This window comes from Camelina sativa, chromosome 10 (assembly GCF_000633955.1).
Source record: "Camelina sativa cultivar DH55 chromosome 10, Cs, whole genome shotgun sequence".
Lineage (NCBI taxonomy): Eukaryota > Viridiplantae > Streptophyta > Magnoliopsida > Brassicales > Brassicaceae > Camelina > Camelina sativa.
The window spans coordinates 8,593,563-8,618,683 of record NC_025694.1 but is presented as its reverse complement, the minus strand read 5'-3'; the positions used below and the strand labels follow the sequence as shown (position 1 = coordinate 8,618,683).

The 25,121-nt window shown below is 34.8% G+C and overlaps 2 protein-coding genes, 1 long non-coding RNA gene and 2 pseudogenes across 4 annotated transcripts; 2 read left to right on the top strand and 3 right to left on the bottom strand.

The window, feature by feature from the left end:
• LOC104717985 lies at positions 8,637 to 9,931 on the top strand. Its single transcript, XR_756332.2, has 2 exons — positions 8,637 to 9,817; positions 9,865 to 9,931. It is a non-coding gene; the product is annotated as an uncharacterized LOC104717985 (long non-coding RNA).
• On the bottom strand, positions 11,165 to 14,389 carry LOC104717986 (cysteine-rich receptor-like protein kinase 5). Of its 2 annotated transcripts, none has more exons than XM_010435628.2 (7): positions 13,520 to 14,389; positions 13,302 to 13,442; positions 13,101 to 13,222; positions 12,827 to 13,037; positions 12,503 to 12,740; positions 12,276 to 12,429; positions 11,165 to 12,193 (listed from the first exon to the last, which is right to left on the bottom strand). In XM_010435628.2, the coding sequence occupies exons 1-7, from the start codon at positions 14,328 to 14,330 to the stop codon at positions 11,885 to 11,887; spliced, it is 1,986 nt and encodes a 661-aa protein (XP_010433930.1). In that variant the 5' UTR covers positions 14,331 to 14,389; the 3' UTR covers positions 11,165 to 11,884. The 2 variants fall into 2 exon arrangements, with proteins under 2 accessions (XP_010433930.1, XP_010433931.1); XM_010435629.2 differs by having other exon boundaries at positions 13,101 to 13,219.
• On the bottom strand, positions 14,883 to 17,774 carry LOC104717987 (cysteine-rich receptor-like protein kinase 5). Its single transcript, XM_010435630.1, has 7 exons — positions 16,938 to 17,774; positions 16,705 to 16,842; positions 16,516 to 16,637; positions 16,214 to 16,424; positions 15,876 to 16,113; positions 15,643 to 15,796; positions 14,883 to 15,516 (listed from the first exon to the last, which is right to left on the bottom strand). Exons 1-7 carry the CDS (start codon positions 17,734 to 17,736, stop codon positions 15,208 to 15,210), a joined length of 1,971 nt encoding a protein of 656 aa, XP_010433932.1. The 5' UTR covers positions 17,737 to 17,774; the 3' UTR covers positions 14,883 to 15,207.
• Positions 19,743 to 20,919, bottom strand: LOC109126814 (annotated as a pseudogene).
• Positions 21,761 to 24,523, top strand: LOC104717989 (annotated as a pseudogene).

The following is a 25,121-nucleotide window of genomic DNA, read 5'->3' as shown; positions in this document are numbered from 1 at the left end:
TGGTGTGATGAACAAAAAATTGTCCTCATATATATATATTTGCTACTTCTTGTAGTAGGTGGAATCAAATAATACTTTTTATATTCAGCAAATGAATGAAATAAAAATAAAATAGAAAACACGTTAATGGTAGATAATGAATCACTCTCAAAAGTTCTAGTAATATATATATATAGATACGGGATGGATTTGAAGATATCCTACTTATAATAATCGAAGGCTTTGCCTTTTTGTGTATATATATTGTTGATGAAATGAGCATTTCATTAATTTTTAGAAATACTTGTCTTTTCTATCATAAAAGATGATATATATATAATTTTACCTGATATATATATATATATATATATATAATTTTAGTTTGACGATTTACCTCATTCTCAAGTGTTGAGAAATATCACATTTTCATGGTATCTCACAAAAATAAGTATGGTCCAGTTTCGTTATATCTTAAAAATCCAAAAAAAAAAAAAGGAAAACAAAAAAAATAACAACAATTTGATCATAGGTGATAGTGCTATTTTCTTATTTTTTTTTAAATTCTTTGATTACACAAATAAAACTATTGATACTGTTACTACAAAATGCATAAGTGTTTTGCATATCGATACTCTTTACAAGTTATGAAAATGTGCTAACCAAAAGAACATTTGGCTTTAGTAATTTATTTATTCGATATCAATTATGGCTGCCATTAGGGAATAACCAAATAGATGCAGAATTCCTTACGTGTGCATATACGTAAGTCAAAACTCGCGTTCGACAAAAACATAGAAAAAAAAAAAACTAGTGTAATTGTGCACTTCTATGTTATCGTATTATTTAAATAAATATGATATTTAAACCTAAAAAAAAATGATATGGAATGGAACATGGATGAATATGTTAATAAGAAAGTAAGGTAGGTGGACACGTGACTCAAATATGGCGGCCATGACTTACTTCCACAGTTACACTACTACTACTCTTCACACACCCATAAACGGAACCCCCACCTCCACAGTTTCTTCCTATTCCTATTGACATTCGTCAACGAAACTTCTTATCTCGAAAAAGTTTCAATAATAACATTTTTGTTTTGTTTTTGGACATAAAGTTAAAAATGATAATTAACATTTGACATAATCGAAATCTCATCATTAATATATAGCAAGGAAAAAAAAAGAAAGATTAAAGATAGCCGTCAAAATAAAAAGATAGATTAAAAATAATGATAGCCGTCAAGAGTGAAGTCAGAAAATTATACAAATGATGCGAAATTTTCAATTGATATTTCCTTTATACTTACAGGTTACAACCTTAATATTTTTCAATTATTACCAGCTACCCTAAACTTCCGATTTCACATCAAAATCCCCCTAATTTCAGCATAAAGTATGTAATATGATCACACATACATTAAATAATTGCACTATAATGATTTAAAGTTACAATTAACATGAGAATAACGAAGCACCTGAAAAATGACTATAGACAAATCGACTTTGCTAATTAAAAAGTGAGTCGCAGGCCCAGTTAATTAATCTCTGTCAAATGATATATACAAGCCCAACTTATATATGTTTCAACGAAAGTCAACTACTGACTATTAAAATCCATGCCTCCTAACCTTTGAAGGGGTTTTTTCAACGACATATCCAATCTTGTCCGAGATTTAGTCAACTCCAAACGAAACTTGTCCGAGATTTAATCAGTCCATCTACACAAATTATATTAACTTCTTCCTAACTAGACAATACCATCTCAAGACAGTTCAATGTTCTAACTTATTTTTTACTTTTATAATTTACATTTAAAAATGCCTCCTATAAAGTCAAGTTTCTAGTTTTCCTATTTATGCGTCTATGAGTTTTACTTATACTGTAGAAACTTTTTTTTAAAATATTATATATATATATATGATATTTAAAGTAAAATTTTTAGTTGAAAAAACAAATCAAATTCATTCAGTGATTTAATTATGAAAATATTGAAACTTTTCGTTTATGTTAAGTGTTATTTTCCTAGTCATAGAAGCATATCAAGGAAACAATAGAAAACTAATGACTATATAGAGAGTTTTTTCTTAATATAAATTACAAGATGAAAATGATTTTTTTAAAAATGTCTAATAACAATGAACTGTGTTGACATAATGTCCTTATTTAAAATAAAATAAAGGAAAAATCATATTTAATAATTTTTTACCAAATACAAAACAATTATATATGGAGAAAGCTTATTTCCATGTTTTAAAAATTTAATACCATATACATGTATAGTAAAAAAAAATATTTTCAAACATAATATATACATACATACATCTTAATACCTCAATTTTGTAGAGGACTTTTTACCAATTAAATTTAAATCTAGTAAAATAATTTAAAGAACTATATATGTTACTTTTCCAAATAATTATATGATTAAATTAATTAATAAGTCGTACTTTGAACTATAATTTATATAAAACTTATTGACATTGTATAGCATCACATTTTTAAATAGATGTAAATTTTTTAAGAGTTCTAATTCGGCTCAACAAACGGTTTGATTTAAAAATGCAACGTCTTTTCGCGCGAAAAATCAAAATTTAAAGCCGTTACCAACCATTTTAAAGGGGGTAAATACCCCAAATTCTTGTAGTGAAGGATAAAATGTTATATGTATATATAAAGTCATCCCAAGACACTTATAATTTCTCATACACAATCTTTTATCTTTCATTGTTTCTCACGCTCTCACTTGTTGTTGATTCCTTTGTTCTTTTAGGTTTCCAAGTTCAATGAGGGAAAAGTGTCAGCCGTCAAGAATAACGTCATATGGGGCTCCTCCCCATCTCAAGAAGCGTTACAAAGCTCTTCTTATAAGAGCCCAGTCACCTGTACCAGCAGCTAAAGTGAATTCAAAGGATCGTGAAGCTACCGGTTCAACGATGGAATCGAGGAGAAACACTGGTACGAGTAGAGCCCCCTACAAAGCTCTTCTCATAAGAGCCCAGTCACCTAAACCAGCTAGAGTGAATTCAACGGATCGTGAAGCTACCGGTTCACAGATGACATCGAGGAGAAACACTGGTACGAGTAGAGCCCCCTACAAAGCTCTTCTCATAAGAGCTCAGTCACCTGAACCAGCTAGAGTGAATTCAATGGATCGTGAAGCTACCAATTCACAGATGACATCGAGGAGAAACACTGGTACTAGGAGAGCCCCCTACAAAGCTCTTCTCATAAGAGCCCAGTCACCTGAACCAGCTAGGGTGAATTCAACGGATCGTGAAGCTGCCGGTTCAACGATGGAATCGAAGAGAAACACTGGTACGAGTAGAGTCCCCTACAAAGCTCTTCTCATAAGAGCCCAGTCACCTGAACCAGCTAGGGTGAATTCAACGGATCGTGAAGCTACCGGTACAAACATGACACCGAGGGGAAATACTGGTACGAGTAGAGCCCCCTACAAAGCTCTTCTCATTAGAGCTCGATCACCAGAACCAAATATTTCAGCTGATAGCGAAGATGCTCGTGAAGGAACCATGTCCGCAGAACCATAAGCAAGACTAAAGTAAATTAAACCAAAGAGACAACAATGACTGGTCTAAGATTTAGATCTTATCTTTTATTTTCTGGAGTATTTTTCTGAATTCTGATTATTAATTCTGTGTTCTATCATAAACATTATAATTATCAGCTTTGTTGAGAATTTTCATCCAATATTTTCCTTTGAACCTCAATCGTCTTTGATTCCAGCTAGATGTTATTTGTGTACCAATGAGATCGGGGATTCTCTATCTTTCTTTTCTAAAAAATTCCATATACAAACGATGCATGTTGAGAAAGAAAAGAAAACTTACATTGTGGAACAATAAAGTTTTTATTTATTTATTTATTAAAAGTGATTCTGATTAGTGGCTAATTACATGGTTGGAGTTTGTTCAGTGGATAAGAATACGTTTAAGCTAAACCACTTAATATATTCACTGACTTGTAAATGTACCGAGACACTCTTAACCATTCACTACATAATTTTTTACTTCTTTAGTTTATCCCGTCTCATCTTTTTTTTTTGGTAAAAAAAGTTAAGGATCTTGATTAAACCGGGGGTGATTTACCCTCTCATCTTGCTCAAGCTTGTTCTCAACAATTACTTTTTATTAATGTTTGATTATTGAAAATCCATAATAAGATGTCCAACGGAACCTAAAGTTAAATAATTTGAAGCTCTAAATTAAGTGAAGAAAATCTAACTTGTACGTTGAATAAATTCTTGAACATTTTAACACACGATTTTGAATGGCAAAGTTGAAGATTTCAGTGAAAAATCAAACCCAAATATGTATTTCACATATCCAAAACTTCTAACTAACACCACCAAACTTTGAGATTCAGAAACTTTGAAGACAGTTTTTAACCTTTTAAAGTCACCAACTCTCACAAACCCTAGAAACGTGAGAATTTTCTTTTGAACCCTCAATCTTAAAATTCAGCTTAAACACGTGACTTAACCATTGGTGTCGTTTTCATTGTAAAGAAAGGTGCGACGTTTTTATCTTGTAACTTAAAAAAAAAAGTCATTTTAATAGGCGTTATTATATTGGACAATTGTCAAATGACAGTTCATAGAATTTAAATTTCCATTAACAAAAAAACAAAATGCGTGGTTTGCTTTAATTGCTATAAAAAGGAAAATATTTCTAATATATATATATATATATATATATATATTATTTATTGGTTTCAAAAAATTTTCTTCTTTTTTCCTTTTGACCTCATTTTTCTTATACATTTATATTTAAATGTCAAAATAAAACAAATTTGTAAGAACTAATTCTTTATTTTTTTTATTTAAGTATATAATTATTAAAAGCAGCTTATAGGAAAAAGGCTCAGAAAATAATTACAGAAGTTATATCACAGAGATTTGGTTATCGATTTGTATAGACGAAGCCAAGGCATATCCAAACTTTTTCGCCAAAAAAAACCAAGGACATATTTAAACCTATGTGATAGGTCTTGTGCAATAATTAAGAAGCAGATACAAATTTGAGTAACTAATTAATATGAATAGTCCAGATGTATTTAATTACATATAGTTTAACTTGCTTTCTGTTTGAAAATTTCTGTAGTTTTTTCGGTGATATTAATGTTACTAGATATTGTACTTGTTTCATCCCGTAACCCGTTAAAATAGTTAACTCGCTAATTATTTACTACTTCTTACAATAGTTATTTTTGGTAGGCACTTCTTACAACATAGCTGAAATAATTTTCTATTATGGATCCTAATGACCCGTATCTAATAATTTCATAGCAAATTTTTTTTTTTACTTATGTGTTTTCTTGGTATTTTGGAAAGTTTGCTTCTGGATGATTATAATCCCAATCGAGGGAGCATCCTGACTTCATCGTGCATAATGTTTATGATAACGTTAATAGAAGCTTAGAAAGTTATAATCTAATGGCTTTGACGCACAGCAAAAGCATGAGATAGACATTCTTGTTGCAAAAACGATTTTGCGTCATCTTCTTGACATTGTGAAGAAGCAAAAAACTTTGATTCTCGAGGCGTAAAAGATCTGTTCCGCAAAGCTATATCAGAAAAGCTGAGGATACGAGTCGTGAACGCAATAATGTGGTTAATCCATCTGATTATAACACGATCTTAGAATATTTTTGATTTGTTGACCGGTGATTCTGATCGTGACAAGAGTTTGGAAAAGCTTCTTGAATTTGTTTAGCACAACTATCGTACAAGTAATTAGAAGCAAGCTGGTGATTATGATTCTTTATGGCCAAATATTGATGTATTTTCGGTGTCGTGAGTGCTCTTGAGCAGGCTTTATCCCTAAGTATAATAAAGTTCGAGATTATTCTGGTTGAACCGAGGTTGGCTTAATTTCCTTTTTTCCTCCATTTTGCTCGGGGTCATTTGCATGAGCTGCTAAACCTGGAAGCCTAGGCGTTACGGCATATATACTTTGTTTATATTGGAGAATATTATAAATTGTGTAGAATTGCTCTCAGTTTGTTGTAAATATCATTTTAAATTGACAGTTAAATTTTCATTTATTTTCACATTTGAGTGTTTTTAATGGCGAATAAAAACCTGAAAGTAAAGGCCGACGACGTCTAAGTAAGAATCAATCAGAGTGTTGGGAAATTAGGTTCTGTCGAAGATTAAAGAAGATAACAAGCCTTAAAATGTATATATATAATGCTATTTTCCTTTTTTCTTTAATTTTTTTTTAATCGTTAGAAGGAATGTTTTCTTTCGAGGTCTGATGCAGATCATGGCTCTTCTTTCATGCTTTATTTTGTAAAAGTTCAATAGTTTATGTTTAGATTTTATTTTAGAAAAGAATGTCATATTGGAACATGTGTTGGCATGTATGCTATTGAGCCGATATACAATGGCCTCGATGTTTTACCGACACATAGTTAGCCGACTTGTATAGTTGCTTGGTCAGCAATCTTTAGGTTAGGGTTTGCCTATGTTGTATATATATTTTGTACAAACCACGATCAATAGACACACAAAAACATTCTATTCTTCTTTACATGGTATCAGAGTCCGTTAATTGTTAGGCAACCCGTGGATGTTATTCCCACATATGCTCACACTTCCAAATAGTTATGCCTGAGCGTGAGGGGGGTGTTAGTGTAAAATATCCCACATTAAAAATATGTGAAGTGATTTTAGTAATATATAAAGGGATATGGCATCTCCACTCATTGCCAATTAATTTGGGTTGGAAGCCCACTCGTTGTAGTTATCACCTTTCAGCTGCACCGATGTGATTCATCGCCCCTGGATTGTCAGATGCAAACACCGAGTAGGGAGTTACGACAACCGTTTTCTCAACAAACCCATTGGTCGCAACAGTCTTCTTATCATCTTCCCCCATCTCACCAAACAAGAGAATTAAACAAGAAACAAAGTAAAAAGAACTAAGAAAATTAAAGAAATTAGCTGCTCGAGTAAACAAGACAGTTTGGAAGGTTGATGAACAGTTGTGGCATCAACGGTTAGGTCATCCCTCTTTTTCAGTATTAGCTACTATGCCTTTGTTTTCTGGTAAATTTGTTTCTTCAGTCCAACCGTGTGACACATGTTTTCGGGCTAAGCAAACTAAAGATTATTTTTCGGAAAGTATTAATAAAACGAGCGGATTTTTCTTTAATCCACGTTTTGGGGTCCGTATTGTATTAAAGCTTCTAACGGTGCATCACATTTTTTGACAATTTTGGATGATTTTTCCCGTACGGTGTGGACGTTTTTGTTGTTAGAAAAATCAGAAGTTAAAAGTGTTCTTCAAAATTTTTGTGCTTATTCGGAAAAACAGTTTGGGAATACAGTTAAAGTTTGTCATCGGGTACGTGATACCATTAAAAGTGGAGTTCTCACTACAGCACATGTTGGTACTAAAGAGCAATTGGCGGATGTTTTAACGAAGGCATTAGATAAACCGCAATTCATTAATCTTATGTCCAAGATGGGCTTTGTGATCTTGAGGGGGAGTATTGGGCCGATATACAATGGGCCTCGATGTTTTACCGACACATAGTTAGTCGACTTGTATTGTTGCTTGGTCAGCAATCTTTAGGTTAGGGTTTGCCTATGTTGCATATACAGTAAAACCTCTATAAATTAATACTCTATAAATTAATAAACACTATAAATTAATAAATTTTGTCAGTCCCAAGTCGGGCCAGTGTAAAAAATAACAAAATTCGATAAGATAGTAAGATAATAATTTTTTTGAAATCCCCATGTAAAATATGGTCACAATAATATTATAAATTAATAATCATATAAATTTACATATATATAATGTATGTTTCTCCTAAAGCTCATATCTACAAAACAACTGTTATGTTCTATTTTCAAACTATAATGATATAAAATATTTTGTAACATGTCATAAATATAGCTACATTTTTTTTTAAGTTTTCAATTATTAGATATCCATCATTTACATTTTGATTGTTTGATTGACTATTAAAATACAACAATCTATATTATTATTCATAAATTTAATTTTATGTATGTCATGTGTATAAGTGAATTTGTCTATTGTATTTGTAATTTATAGTTAATAATGTTTTCTAAATATTACAAATTCAATTCCAATACCATAAAATTTTGAATATCCAAAATTATTGTTAAAATTGTCTCAATTCATAATTTTTAAAAATTAAACTATTAAAAATATATCTATAAATTAATATCACTATAAATTAATAAAATGTCTTGGTCCCAACATTATTAATTTATAGAGGTTTTACAGTATACTTTGTACAAACCAAGATCAATAGACACACAAAAACATTCTATTATTTTTTACATATGCAATTGAATTATAAATCAAGAAAATTTTGTACGTCTTTGTTTTTGTTTCCGGATAATTTGCTTTTTATCATAGAACATAGGCGACTTTAATTGTAAATTTGTAATTAACAACATTATGTTCTTATGTGTTCACAGTTTTTTTGCGAAATTAAGCAATTTTGTGAATAAGCTTGCGTTTTAAAAGTGAATTCTTATGTAACACCCCACTCCGTTATAGTTTATTGAGTAATTCTATATTATTAGCTTCAGCCCATTAGAAGCCCAAATGGTGTGAGTAATAAAACGACAAGGTATGTCGTGTTTTGTTGTGGACATATACATATAAGCATATGTATCTCCTTCTCACGGGGGCGCCGCTAAAGGAATCGGGAGCACACACCAAAACCTAGTGGACGTTGAAGCTATCAAAGGAAGCAGGAAGTTGCCAGATTTCGTTGGTGTGAAAAGAGAGATGGAGATGTTGTCGTCGTGTTGTGGTTACTCGTAGAGTTGCGGTGTCGTTGTTTGTTGTGTGCATTGGTGACTTCGGATCTGTGATGAGGAGATAGAGCAAACCGGAGCAAGGGAACCTTCTTGGCTTTTATCCGTCGCATACTCATGAAGGAAGAGATGAGGTTGAGCCTCGGTGGTGGGACTGGCTGCGTGGAAGGAAAACCGAAGCGGAGCTTTTTGATGGTGGTGTGAGAGGAAGAGAGAGAAGGAGTTGGGCGGAAGGGGTGTATACCATTGATGGGTCAGGTGACTCATGCCGTAGTTGTGGTGGTGGAAGAGCAACGCCGGGGTGACCACGAGTGGAGAAAAGAAGGGCAAGAAAGAATGAGGAAGACAAACAAGCAAAAGGGGCAGATCCGATTTCCAGTTTTCGAGGCTGACTCCTGGCGGATCCGATGTAATTAGCTCACAAATAAGATGTCTCTGGAAAGGTCTCGCTGTCAAGAATCTATATCCGCTGAAAGAGCTTGAATCGAGGACATATTCGAGAAGTTATGGATGTTTTTTCCGGATCAAGTAACTGTTGATCTTGTCATATCTAGAACCCTAGAAACAGTTTCGTGTTGGCTTCTTCAAGGCATCGATTGAGGTGCAGACACTTTTCGGATCGTCATGAAATTTGGTACAGAGTTGCATGATACTACTAGCTAGTTAATGAGCGGTGGGATTGCGTTTCCAACGGTTAGTTCTTGATTTAATTGCTTGTTTTAGAGACGGGTTTGCATAGAGTTAATTGTAATAAGTTGCATTGTTTGGTTTGGAAAACGAGGTTGGATTGAGCTGAAGCTCTATTGGAGTATTCTTGAGGCATGTTTATATATTTTGGTTGATGGAGAACCAAGGTGGAAGTCTCCAACATGTTGAGGCTAAGGTGAGGGTGGTATTTGTGGATAACAGTAACCTCTTTCCTTATGTACTTTTCGATAGTTGCTGAGTATAGACTCAAGAATTGTTTGTTGATTGAAAGTGTTTGTATTGATTTGTGTGCATTGTAAAATAGGTNTTGATTGAAAGTGTTTTTGTTGATTTGTGTGCATGGTAAAATAGGCTGTTAGTAACATGATATATGTTAGGCACATTAGCTACATAATCTGATGTTATGAATTAACTTATATATTATATTATAAATATAATTATGAACATAAATGAGAATGAGAATGAGAAAGGAAAAGATACTTGAGGATGTTGGACTGTAATGGACCGACGGGTCCATTGCACTGCTGACGAGCAGGAAAGAATCGAGCTATTGACCGTGGTCTTCTAAGAAAGGGGGCTTGGGAGCCAGAAAAAGTGTTAATGGCCAAACCTATAAATAAAATAAAACTTCTTAAGTAATGTAAAGAAACAGAAATGTTTGAATGTGGTAGTTGCCACAAAAGTGCATAAAATAAGATGAAAGTTATTGAGGATAAATAAGATGTTTGCTTGTTTGTTTGATTAATAGACATTCTAAATCTATGCTAAGTAATGATGGTTGATTATATTTGGAACGTGATTACTGTTTGTCCAGTGGGCAGAGTTTGATCTTCTCACTGAGTAAACTTGTTTACTCACCCCCTTATTTCCCTTTTTCCCACGTTAGTAAGTTCAACTGTTGCAGTTTGAAATCTGTTCGTTGGTGAATTTTAAAGAAAGAAACTTTTTCGACCAGACCGAATGGATTACATGTTGTTCCGTCTTTTGCGACCGTACAGGTGTTACATCTTACGCCAGGACATAATTTTTTTTTCTATACAGTTCATCTGTATACTTACACACACTATTTTTAGGTTAAACAAAATAAAACACGTCGCCGTTTTAGTTCACATAATCACATGGATTTGTGTAAACACAGTTACTGCGTGACTACTATTTTAGAACGTTACTTTGGACTCACATAAACCAAATACAGTGCATTTTTGTACAAATGGCAAATGACAGTTCATAGAATTTTGAACCGATGTAATTTTTTATTAACAAAAGAAGACAACGAATGGTTTACTCACTTAAGCTTTTAGTTGTATTGCTATTAAAAGGAAACAATTTAAATTATAAATGATTACTATTTGTGATTAAAAACTAGCTCTTTGCTCTTTTTTTTTTTTCCTTTTTATCATCTCCTGTTCTTTGCTTTTAAGTGGGAAAAAGATTTACGTTTATTGTATGAACTAAACGTTGGTCTGTTCATGGGGATAATTAAAGAAGCATAGACATTCATTCGATTTGAGTCTTATCCTGTCTTTTTTTTTCTTACTCTTTTTGATCTTTGCTGGTTAACTGGTTTATGAGAGTCCTAATGGAAACCAACATTATTGATCAAGCTTGCAAAGAAGAAGGCAAGAAAGAAGAAAAAGATTAAAGAAGCATAAGTCAGTCAAATTTCTTTGTTAAAGACAGTACAATGTGTTTCTTTCTGTTAAATAAGACAAGTTCTTTCAAGTCAATAATGTCTAACTATATGAGTGACATGAACTTGTATTGTTCAACAAATATAAATAATGTCTGCTAAGCTCGGAGACTTTGGGACAACAAGATAGAACCATTTTTTACAAGAAATAAAAGAAGAGTAGAAGATAAAACACGTAGTTTCATGATCCTAATTAATCCAGTCCGTAACTTTCTTTACTCTCCCCGTAGGCTTGGATTTTAAGAGATAATAATAATTGTGAAACAGCTAAGAGACTTCGCATTTGTCTTTAATAATTGTCTTCGACAGTGGCTGCTAAAGTTTTCTCGATGTTGACTTCGTCCATTTGTCTATGGTTGTTGTCCTCGTGGATCACTTCTTTTTCGTTTGTAACAATCTACGGTTGACTCAACAAAATATCTACACACGAGTCGTCCCAAAGAGACAATATGGGACCGGTTGTAATTATTTAGACACTGATATTTCAGACCATTCAAATGAGGGGTACATATATATGGATTAAAAGTATATATATATACACAATATCACTGGAGTCAATGCTTATCACTGGAGTCAATGCTCTAGGAAGTCCTTATTGTATGACCTCAAATCTAGTAACATTATCCTAGATTCTAATATGAACACAAAAAAAAATGAAATTAATTTTGGCTTAGTTTGTCTCTAACGAGGAACTAAAGTAGTAATCGATGCAGCATCAATGGAACAAAGAGAAGACTTATCCATCGATGGACCTGCTTGCTCATGATTACTCCGGAAGAAAAATCCTGGTGGTTGAGGTACATCGAGGGCGATCGAGCTAGTAGTAAGCATTTGGACTATCGCTGACATGGTTGGACGATTTTCAGTATCTTCTTGGACACATAATAATGCAATATGGATGCATCTAATTATTTCGATTCTTTGGTAATTCTCTCGAAAGGACGAATCCACTAGCTCTAGTGGCGAACCGTTACTCCATAGCTTCCAAGTCTATATGTTGAGCGATTTAAGACAAATTATTTGTGACTGTTTAATAGAGGAAAAGAGTAGAGATATGAAGTGTTATACTTACATATGTAACCAAGTTTCCAAAACTAGCATCCATGTGATAGAGGCTGCTGTTCTTCCTTCCGCTTATAATCTCAAGAACTAATACTCCAAAGCTATAAACATCAGATTTCATTGAGAATTGGCCATACATCGCATACTCGGGAGACATGTAACCACTGCCACAATATGTAAAGGGTTGAGTTAACCAAGGATTTTTATTCTTCATAGATAGAAAGAACAAAAACTTACTAGGTTCCAACTATTCGTCTCGTATTGTCTTCTGTTTGGTCCAATTCGAAGATCCTCGCCATTCCAAAATCTGCAACTTTCGGGTTCATATCAGCATCCAAGAGGATGTTACCTGCTTTGAGGTCACGATGTATGATTGTGAGTCGTGAATCTTGATGGAGATACAAAATTCCTCTAGCAATTCCTCCTATGATCTTATACCGTGTAGTCCAATCCAACTGGCTCTGCTTATTAGAGTCTGAATATTCCATATATAGTTAGAATATCTAAAACATGAGTTCAAAAATGAAATATATTCCCTAATTAAGCATTGGTATAACTTACCAAACAAGAAGTAATCAAGGCTTTTATTACGCACAAACTCGTAGACAAGTATTTTCTCTTCTCTCTCCAAACAAAATCCGAGAAGCTTGACTAGATTTCTGTGTTGAAGCTTTGCCACCACAACAACTTCGTTCTTGAACTCTTTTTCACCTTGTCCTGATGTTTTCGATAGTCTCTTCACCGCAACTTGTACTCCATTAGGAAGTACGCCCTGAAAAGATTGTGAGTTAAACAGAGCCATCACCATAGCTCAATGAACTAGTAGTAGTAGTACCTTGTAAACTTGTCCAAATCCGCCTTGACCTAGTTTGTTACATATAGAAAACTTATCTGTCGCAGCTTCAACAACCTTAAAATCAAACTGCAGTGAGCCTGCAGTTGTAATGTCATCCCCTTCTGCAAGAAAATAAAAGGTTTTGAGAACTCAAGTCCAAAAAAATTTAACCAGCACACACATAGATTTTGAAATCCTTACCATCCTTTTCAGCTGCTGTGTCATGAGGCTTCTTCGCTCTCTTTGTTACATAGAAGCTAAAAACTGCTAGAAAAAGAAGAACAGAGATAGCGACCGACACAACAATAGCTATGATTATCTTTGTTGAATTTTTCCTCTTTCCTGCATAAGTCTTAAATTGTGAATGTCGTCTCAACCAAAATAAATATCATGGAATTGAATTAAGATAGAGCTCTTACCAGGAGGAGCTGAAACCGGTGGCAATGGAGGAGCCGGATCCAGGGGAGGAAGAACAGTTCCCTCTATTGTTTCATTGTAGAAAGGGTAAATCTCGTACCTTGAGTTACAACTCGGGACAAGAAACCTTCCACCGACTTTGTTGAAATATAGTTTTCGGATAGACTGTTGAAGACAGCTTAAGCAGTCTTCACTAGTCAGATCAGGAATACACTGAACCGATGCATAAAGCGTTTGGGACAAAGTGAAATCAGACTTATTAACCGCAAATTTCTTTCTTGTTTTGCTATTAGACGCTTCCTCTGCAGACTTTTTCAACAGAGAGACGACCGCAGCGTTGAACCGGCCAGATTGCTCGGCCGTAACATTCTGATTGCTCCAAGTGATTATTGCTGTTGTGGCATCAGGATCCATGAAAATGTTCCGGTCCGAGTATCCAAGCATGCATTCGTCATACTGAATCAAGAACTCTTTCCCTCCTGGACATCGTTTCAGAGCGGCCTTAGAAGCAAATGCAACGCACTCATGGCAAACTTCCGCGGAGATATCTCCTTTGCAGAGAAAAACTCCGAATACCTTGTCATGGTTTTGACCCTCTGTGATGATATTTGATCCATTGGAGAAGAAAGAATTGTTTGAAGAAAGAGAAATCAAAACGGATCCGACATTTGAGTTGTCACTAGTGTTTGTTGATATCCTGTTACTGCAAACATGGCCGACGTAAGTAGGGTCTTGTAATTGTGCATAAGCTCTTAAACTTGTAATGAAGAAGGTGAGAAAGAAGAGAGAGTTTAATGAGGCATAAGCAGACATTATCTCCTTTTCTCTCTGTTTTTTTTCTTTTTTTCTTTTTTTGATTGGTTTATGAGTACTAATGAATACATGTGAAACCAACCAACAGCCAGTCAAATTTTGGTTTTGTAAAATAATGCAATTTTCTTGTAAGTCAAAGTCAACTAGACGAGTAACATCAACTTGTATTGTTATTTAAATGAAAAACAATGAATCAATTAGTTAAAATAAAGTTATTATTCTCTATCAATCTATTTCCGAAAAAGATAAAACATATTGGAGTTGAATATTGGATAGGTTCAAGATTATTTTGCTAGGCGCGGAGACTTTGGGTGATTAAGACAAAAACCGTTTTATACTTCCTTACCAGACAAGTAACAAATGGACAGTTATAAGTTAAAACAGTAAGTAATTTCGCAACCCTAGCTGATTCCGTTAGAGCCTTCACTGCTTCAAAAACAATCAACACTATTTAGTGGAAGGTTGATTTCTAGAGATAGGTGTTGACTTCCTATTTTAGAACTTTTTTACCTTGTTAACTTTACAATTGTGTGTATTAGTCTTTTAGAGTCATTTTGGGAAACATGGAACTCACACATGCTTACTTACATCAATTTAGTCTGTTCTATCTATTTTGAGTATTTTCCTCACAAAATTCTACACAATTTCGTACTTACCTAACACATCTCTGTTCCAACAAAACAAACCTAGTGCCAGGAATCAACAATTAGGCCACTGTTTCTTCACTCTTTTGCCCCCATTATGTAGTAAATACGAGTATCTTACACTTTCTTGAAGGGCACTAATGTAAAATTCAAAATAATGGAAGAAGGTTAATTAAGACAAATCTTGTTTCATTGTCGATGCTTAATAATTTATGTGAAACGTTTCGTCGTCTTCAGCGAGGAGTTACATGAGTAATCGAAGCATCATCAACGGAACACAGAGCAGACGAACCCATCGATGGACCAGATTTTTCATGTTTAGTCTGAAAGAAACATCCAGGTGGTCGGGGGGCAGCCAGAGCGATTGAGCTAGTAGTGAGCATCTGGACGACCGTTGACATGGTTGGACGATCTTCAGCTTCTTCTTGAACACATAATAAAGCAATATGGATGCATCTAGTAATTTCGTTTATTTGATAGCTATCTTGAAAGGATGGATCCACGACCTCCATTGGTAACTCATTGTTCCATACTCTCCAAGTCTGTTAAACATTTCATGATTTTTTCAAAACTTTGGTCATTTTCATATAAAACAGAGGATTTTGCCAGTTTAAACAACTTTGTATACACTCACAACAGTGACCAAAATTTGAAGGGTGTATACTTACATATGTAACCAAATTGCCCTCGCTACTATCCATTTGATAGGAACCGATGTTTTTCTTGCCGCTTATAATTTCAAGAACTAAGATCCCAAAGCTGTATACATCTGATTTCATGGAGAATTTGCCATACATGGCATATTCCGGAGACATATAGCCACTGTCATAATATTAAGTGTTAAGTTAATTGAAGCATATTACACTCTACAGAGGCAATGAATGGGAAACGCAAAACTTACTAGGTTCCAACTACTCTTCTCGTATTAGCTTCCGTTTGGTCCATTTTAAAAATCCGTGCCATTCCAAAATCTGCAACTTTTGGGTTCATATCATCATCCAAGAGGATGTTACCTGCTTTGAGGTCACGATGTATGATTGTGAGTCGTGAATCTTGATGAAGATATAGAATCCCTCTAGCAATTCCTCCAATGATCTTGTACCGTCTTTTCCAATCAAGCTGGTTTTTCATTGTCGAGTCTGCACCATCCGCATTCACAATGTTAAAGAACACTGGTCTCAAGTAAGGGGCTTGTAATAATGAACAGTTTTGGGATAAAATATTGTAGTATTTATATACCAAAGAGAAAGTAATCAAGGCTTTTGTTAGGCACAAACTCGTAGACAAGTATTTTCTCTTCTCTCTCCAAACAAAATCCGAGAAGCCTGACAAGGTTTTTGTGTTGAAGCTTTGCCACAACAATAACTTCATTCTTGAACTCTTTTTCACCTTGTCCTGATGTTTTCGATAGCCTCTTCACCGCAACTTGTAATCCATTAGGAAATGTGCCCTACACAGATTATGAGTTACAACCAATTACATTGTTTGGATTTTTTTATGGAACTAATTAGGACGGTTAGTAAATTGGTAAATAGAGATACCTTGTAAACTTCTCCAAATCCACCTTGACCGAGTTTGTTACTTTCAGAAAACTTATCAGTTGCAGCTTCAATAACTTTAAAATCAAACTGCAATGAGCCTGCTGTTGTAATATCATCTCCATCTGCAATTCCAAATGCTTAAGAATTAAGCTCGAGAAAACTATTAAGTAGCAAAAACTAGTATATTACCATCATGCGCAGCTGCTGTCTCATAAGTTTTCTTGGCTCTCTTTGCACGGAAACAATAACAAGCTATGAAAAGCATAGCAGAAAGGGCTAACGGCACAACTATTGCTATGATTATCACTATGGATTTTTTGCCTTTTCCTGCATTAATTCTTGAATCAGACATGACACAATTTATAGAATCTTGAATTTCTCAACCCAAAAAACATTTACAGAGAGATATGGAGTGCTCTTACCAGGCTGCCGATGAGTAGGAGGAGGAGGAGGAGGAGAAGCTTGATTGACGGTTTCATTGTAGAAAAGGTTAGGCTCGTACCTTATATTACAACTTGGCCAAAGAAGTCTTGCTCCGATTGTATCACGTGGCAATATCTTGATTGTTTGTCGCAGACATCTTGAGCAGTTCTCTCTTGATATACCAGGCGTGCACTGTACCATTACATAAACGGTTTGGGACGATGTGTAATTTTCTTTCTTGAAGGCAAACATTCTTCGACTAACAGCAGCCTCCTTTGCAGCTTCGTTCATCAAAGAGAGGACTACCTCACTGAACCGATCTGATTGGTTTGCCGGAACAGTTTGTTGGTTTCTCATCAGCTGTCCATCTTTGGGTACAGGATCCAAGAGAATATTACGGTCAGCGTATCGAAGTGTGCATTCGTCGTAGTAAATCGAAGCCTCCTTCCCATCATGACACTGATTCCGAATGTCCTTGACGGCGATATTGACGCAGTAACGGCAGACTTCCAGCGACAAATCTCCACGGCAGAGGTAAAGTCCGAAAACATAGTCCGGTTTTTCTCCCACTGTAAGGCTTCGGAATCCAATGGATAAGAAGTAATCATTCTCTTCCGAAGAAAGAGAGGACAAAAGCTTGGTGAGAATGGAAGAGTATGTGCTGTTTTCGAGGTAACTAGAAGAACAATTATAACCGACGTACTCAGGTTTAGGTTGCTGTATAGAAGGTCTCAGGCTGGTAAGGAAGGTGAGAAGGAAGAGGAAACCATAAGCAGACATTTCCCAACACTTCTCCATTAATTAATGCCTTTGTGCTTCGTTTATTTATTTATTTATTAATTGGTGGTCTTGATGAATTTGAAGCCAATCAAGAGTGCTCGTTTTTGTAAGACAATACAGTTTCTTTCAAGTCCACGTCAACGCTTAAAACCAAAGAGATAGACCTGTAGTTGACGAGTAACATCAACTTGATATTTAGTGTTTTCACACTAAAAAAAAAACAAGTTTCTTCAATTTTGTAATGATTTTTGTTTTTTTTTGACGTCGGTAGATAGCTTTACTTTAATTGGAGAATTTCAACTCCACTATTCCAAAAAGTGAAATCGATTTTATCAAACCAATACGAAAACGTGAATTAAAAAAACACGTATTAATCCGGGGTTTAGGGACAACATAAGTTTTTAACCTAATCCGTTAAAGAATCAAAACATATGGGTTTTGAAGACCGAATATTAATTTTTGCCGGGACTATGAGTATAACTGAGCAGCTTGAAACTTGAAAAGCAAAGAGAGAAGAACTGCTTCAGAACCCTAGTTGGCGCAGTTGTATTACGTTATCATGTTTTTTTTTCCTTCCAATGCAAGTTTTTGCATTAGCATGTTCCTCTGTGTTCTTTCTATTTTTGCTTTTTCCTTCGGAATATTTGGTTCCGAGTTGTAATGCAAGGTACGAGCTTTATGCGCTTTACAACCAAACAGGCATTAAAACACCATCACCACCACCACAACAATAGCCAGATGATCTCTACTCCACTACCTGGTGAACACTTTATTCGAACTCTGTTTTCTTTGCCTTGACTACCAAAACTGAAAGTTTCGTTCTTTGACCTAACTCTGATTTAGCAAATGATCTTTGATGCATGCGCAGGGAAAGGTGGGAATTCAAAGTGTTAGTGGTAGCCATTGTTCTGTCAAAGATCATTTGCTAAATCAGAGTTATTGTTTTCTTGCAAAAGGGGCAAAGAAGACACAAAATTCAAGAACGAGGTTGTAGTTGTTGCAAATCTTCGACACAAGAATTAATCTTGTTAGGCTTCCTGGATTTTTTTATAAAACGAGAAGAAATGATATTGGTCTATGAGTATGTGACAAATAAAAGTCTTGCTATATTCCTATTTGGTCAGTTGCATCCAGGGGCGGATCGAGAAGAATTATTAGTATGGGGCACATATCTAATACTCCATCCATTTCAAAATATAAGATGTTTTGAGTGAAAACACGCAGATTAAGAAATAACCATTTAAAAAAAATTTAATCAATCATAAATAAGACTGCATAAAATAAATAATAAAAAAATAGAAAAGTAATCTAAAAGTTACTTAAAAAGTTGAAAACATCTTATATTATGAAACAAAAAAAACCTCTAAAACATCCTATATTATGAAACGGAGGAAGTAATTAATAAATATGTGGCCAAAAATTATAATATATATGTGACAAAAAGAGTAAAAAAGCAACAAATGGAGGGATCGAACACCCCACCAGCAACATTATGAAGAGGAATACATAACCAAATGATCTAGCAGACAATTATAGCAACATTTACTAAAAAAATTTATAAACTATGTGGGACATGTGCCCAGTCTACTCTTAACGTAGATCCGCCACTGGTTGCATCAGATAATTTGTTTCATTTAATCAGTCTTGAAACATGGGTTTGCAAATCTTTAGAGTTAACTATTGAGACAACTAGACACTTTTTTTTTGGAGAGTAATTTGAAAAATACACACTTTTTAAACAAAATTTAAAGAATATGCACTTTTTATGTTTTGTGAAATAATGAGGTTGTGAGATAGAGTATAAGATAAAAATTAAACAATAAACCAATATATTATATCCACATACTTTAAAAAACCAATATATCCACATACCAATTCTAATTTTACCTTGATTACCTAATTAATTTTTAATATAAAAACTCTCGATTTTCTGCTAACCATATCAAACTGGGATTAACCAGTTATCTACTTTTTATCTCTCTTTTTCCTCCTCCTCACTCTAATCGTCGAATTCATCAGAAGGAAGAACCCATTAAGACTACTGTATCAAAATGTGCTCAAGATCAGATTCTTAACTTCTTTGTTCATATCCAAAACCAAACATGATGCAAACCAATATATCATAGCCAGATTTTGATTCACAGACTAAGGCAACAAGAAGTTTAAAACTTACGAGAGTCCTATCGAGAGTAGCAATGAGTATAAACTTCCCATTAGGCGAGAATTTGGCGAAAGAAACAGCAGGAGTCTTATCATCAATGAGAGTCTTCAAGCAAGTTCCTTTAGTAGCATCCCAAATCTTGCAAGAACCATCATGACTTCCGGAAAAAATCAACGATCAATCCCGACTGAAGTGCACACTCGATATCGGCATCGAATGAGCTTTGATCATTCTAACACACTTGCCAGTTTTAACCTCCCAAATCTGACTCGTGTCGTCAAACGATCCAGACACAATGAAATTTGATGGAGGATTGAAATGAACACAGAAGAAAAAATTTGTATGACCTCTAAGAACCTTGAGACACTCATAAGGAGATCTAGTGTCCCAGATTCAAAGCGTACAATCATCAGAAGCAGAGCAAGTGTAATGCGAATCAGAAGACCAAGCTAGATAGGAGATACCACTAGAGTGAATTTCGTAATGGTGGGTGAGGGAGTAATTCGTAGTTGAGCAGAGAATCATGGTTTTGTCTACGGAAGCGAAAGCGAGAAGGTTGCCGTCTTTGGAGAATTTGACGCATGAGATCGCCGCCGTGTGACCTTCTAGGGTTTTGAGGTGACAATATGGTTTATATAAATCGGAACGTTTCCGCTTCCTCCTGCGTTACCGGCTCTGTTACTGGCTCCGCCGCTTGCTACCGGCGATTAGAAAGAGGAGTAAGAAGACAGATAAAGAAGTAGATAACCGGTTAATCCCGGTTTGATATGGTTAGCAGAAAACCGAGAGTTTTTATATTAAAAATGAAAAATTAATTAGATAACTAAGGTAAAATTAGAATTTTGATTTTGTTGAAAAATCGTAGGTATGAAAATAACAACACTAATTGTTTTAATTTTTAAATGACACGTTTTTATTATTTGATGTATTTTTATTCCAATTCAAAACTATTGAATATTAAACATCAAAATAAAAATAATTTTGGGTTTTTTCAGGCATTTTTACCATTATTGAAATCAAGTTTAAGCTTACATGAACATATTTAATGATTTAATGGTGAATTTTTGTCCATAATCGGATCTCATGGGTTTGATCATAATGTCACTTTCCTGATCAACATAGCTATAATAGCCTATAGCCCATATAGGATTTAACCATTCTTAAGTTTCAGATACTTCTAAAGAAAAATATTCTTCATGTTTGATAATATATGATATTTTAAGGGGGTTTTTTTTTCATCTTCCAAATTGGTCAAGTGTTCAATATTTTCAAATGAAAAATCAAATGATAGTTAAAAAAAAAATTAAGATAAGTGAATTTAACTAAAACATTCCGTACAATATTTTAAATCAGAGGGGTAGTAAATTTATCGAATTGTAAGTATGATACTTTTTTATCTACTTAGTTACAAATTAAAAAGGGCTATTTAGGGGTTCATGAACTTTGAACTTCGAACTTTACTCTGCTATTTAGGGGTTTTCTCAATAAATTTTACATTCATTAAAAAAATAAAAAAATAATTTATACCATTCATATTTTTTTTTTTCTTGAAAAAAGAGAGTCTAGAATGACTCTTTGTGAAATAAAAAGAGTATCGACTTTTGGGTTTGGCTCAAAAAGTGATTATGTAAACCATTTAATCAAATAACTATTTTTTTCATCCAAATTCAACTTTATTTTAACATGGCCTTTTCTCCGAAAAAAATTATGTTGTTTAATATATAAATGAAGTAAAAAATAGTTTACTTTGACTTTTTGACTTCTACTTATGGTCGTCACAAACCATCGTCTACTTCACGTTAATCAGAGAGACAAGAAAACTATTCGGTTTATAAATGAGAGAGCTCCTTCATGTGAAACTCAAATCTCAAGGAAGTCGAAACATGCCTTCTTTGGTATCTTTCATCTCCCTTTTCCTGTTCTCATTTCTCACTAGCTTCAAAGCTTCTGCTCAAAATCCTATTTACCTAGGTCGTTTTTGTCCAAATACGACAACGTATTCGAGGAACAGCACTTACTTCACCAATCTCAAAACCCTTTTGTCCTCTCTCTCTTCCCGTAACGCCTCTTACTCCACCGGATTCCAAAACGCCACGTCGGGACAATCCCCCAACAGTGTCACCGGACTTTTCCTTTGCCGCGGAGATTACTCGCCGGAAGTATGTCGTAGCTGCGTCACCTTTGCCGTTAACGAAACCTTAACTCGGTGTCCGTATGAGAGAGAGGTCGTGCTCTATTACGATGAGTGTATGCTCAGATACTCTGACAGGAATATTCTATCGACCCTTACGTACAACGGACGTTTACTCATGCAAAACACGAATAAGATTTCTTCTAATCAAAATCAAATAGAACGGTTCATAGCTTGGGTGTCCTCCACGATGAACCAAGCTGCCATGGAAGCAGCCAAAAATTCTAGAAAGTTATATACGATAAAGAACGAATGACCAAATTTCAGACTTTTTACGGGCTGCTTCAGTGCACTCCTGATCTAACAATACAGGACTGCAGGAGCTGTTTGCTACATTCGGTCGGCGGAATGTCTCTTTACCGAATTGGAGCAAGACTTCTTTATCCGAGTTGTATTGCAAGGTACGAGCTTTATGCGTTTTACAACGAAACCGGCATTAAAACACCATCACCACCACCACTACCATCATCACCACCGCTACAGTCGCCTGTGTCTACTCCTCCCGTGATATCTCCTTCACTACCTGGTAAACATTTTTTTACTACCTCTGTTTTTTTTGCCCTGATTTCTTGGAAATAGAAATAATACCAAAACAGAAACCTTCGTTTTTTTTTTTACATAATTTCGACTAAGCAAATGATGTTTGGAAAGCAGGGAAAGGTGGGAATTCAAATATGTTAGTGGCAGAAATTGTTGTGCCTATTATAGTGGTTGTTCTGCTTTTCATAGCTTGTTATGGTTTCCTTGGAAAAAGGGCTAAGAAGGCTTATGACACAGCTCCTGCATCTGAGGGTAAAGATGCATTAAACAATCTTAATTGGATTTGATTAATTCCATTTATAAGCATCTTTTCATGATTACTAGCTCTTTTATTCTGCATCAGGAGATGATATAACAACCGTAGAGTCGTTGCAACTTGATTATAGAATAGTTCAAGCTGCAACAAATGATTATTCAGAGAATAGTAAGATTGGTCGAGGTGGATTTGGTGAGGTTTACAAGGTATACTACAAAATTACTATTACTAAACTTAATTACCTGCTCCTGAGGTTTATGTACCTTTTTCTTGCAACACATTGGGTAACGTGATGATGGTGATAAAAATGGATAGGGTACATTTGTAAATGGGAAAGAAGTTGCGGTGAAGCGATTGTCGAAAAATTCAGGACAAGGTGAAGCAGAGTTCAAGATGGAGGTTGTTGTAGTTGCAAAGTTACAGCACAGAAATTTGGTTAGGCTTCTAGGGTTTTCGCTGAAAGGAGAAGAAAGGATATTGGTGTACGAGTATATGCACAACAAAAGTCTTGATTACTTCCTCTTTGGTCAGTTGCATTTATTGTTTTTTTTCAATGTTTTTTTAAGCCATCTTAGAAAATTAGGGTTGTAATTCTTAAGATTTTTATGTAATTCATGGATGTGCACAGACCCTTCAAAGCAGATTAAGCTGGACTGGACTCGTCGATACAATATCATTGGAGGAGTTGTTCGGGGAATTCTCTATCTACATCAAGATTCGCGGCTCACAATCATACACCGTGACCTAAAAGCAAGTAACATTCTCCTGGATGCGGATATGAATCCCAAAATTGCGGATTTTGGAATGGCTAGGATCTTCGGATTGGACCAAACCCAAGAGAACACAAGCAGAATAGTTGGTACCTTGTAAGTCTTCCACTTCAATTCTCACAAGTTGAATTTGGTTGAACATTATCTTGTCAACATACTAAAGTTCTGTTATGGATTCCAGCGGTTACATGTCTCCTGAATATGCGTTGCATGGCCAGTTCTCAATGAAATCTGATGTCTATAGCTTTGGAGTGTTAGTTCTTGAGATTATAAGCGGTAGGAAGAATAACAACTTTGACGAGACAAGCAACTCACAAGACTTGGTCACACATGTAAGGTTTTTAAGACAATCAATATTTACCTCTCCTACAATGAGGAATGTTAGTTAGAACTGTTTGATAGATTGATATTCTAGGCTTGGAGGCTCTGGAGTAACAGAACAGCATTAGACCTTGTGGATCAAGTTATATTAGATAATTGCCAGAAGAGTGAAGTGGTTCAATGCATACATATCAGTCTTTTATGTGTTCAAAACGATCCGGTACAGCGTCCGACAATGTCGACCATTTGTGTGATGCTCACTAGTAATACTATTACTTTACCAGTGCCTCAACAACCAGGATTTTCCATTCAAAGTGGACCCGAAAAGGACCCGCTTGATTCAGATCAATCTACGTACGTCGACCAAGTCAGTTCCAGTATATAATGACAATGCATTGATCTCTGATATATATATATCTTCCTTGAAGATGGTGTTAGCCTTCGCGCTTGAATTAACTGGCATTACTGAAATCAAGTTTAAGCATGTATTTATTACATATTTGATATTTGTATAGGTGGTCAACCTTGTTTATTATTGAGTTTTGATTTGGTTTGTTACAACCATTTGTAATTTGGTCTCATTTTTAGTTAAAAATAACTTCAAAATCCAAATTTATCATTGTTATATTATATAAGATACATTTTAAATACAACGAAACAATTTTTAAACTAATTTTCAGTACCACTTTCAACGAGGACATATGTTGAATTGGTGATCGATGTATCCACAATAGACCAAGGAACATATATATACTTGCTTTTAATAGGTTGTTCTGAATCAAGCGGTCTTTTGTGGGTCTATGTTGTTGGGTTTGACAAACACAAAACAAATGGGCTTTAATCGGCCAGACGAAATTGGCATTAAGGAAAGGAGAAGAAGATTCTCGAAATGATTTGGTCCATATGTATACATGTATATAAGTGTGTTTCATCGATCAAGAAAGTGGAGGTAGGTGAGAGAAAAGACATCAAAGAGAGTTCTAGAGAAAGAGAAGAAAAGAGGGTTCCTCTTCAAGAAGTTTTCTCCTTCTTTGTTGTGTTCTTGTTCTTGTATCCTCTTGTGTGCCAAAATCTGTAAACCAAAAGAACATCACAAGCTAGTGGTGTGTGTAACCTCTTCATATAGTGGAAGTTGTGGGAGACGGTATCCACCCGAGACGTACC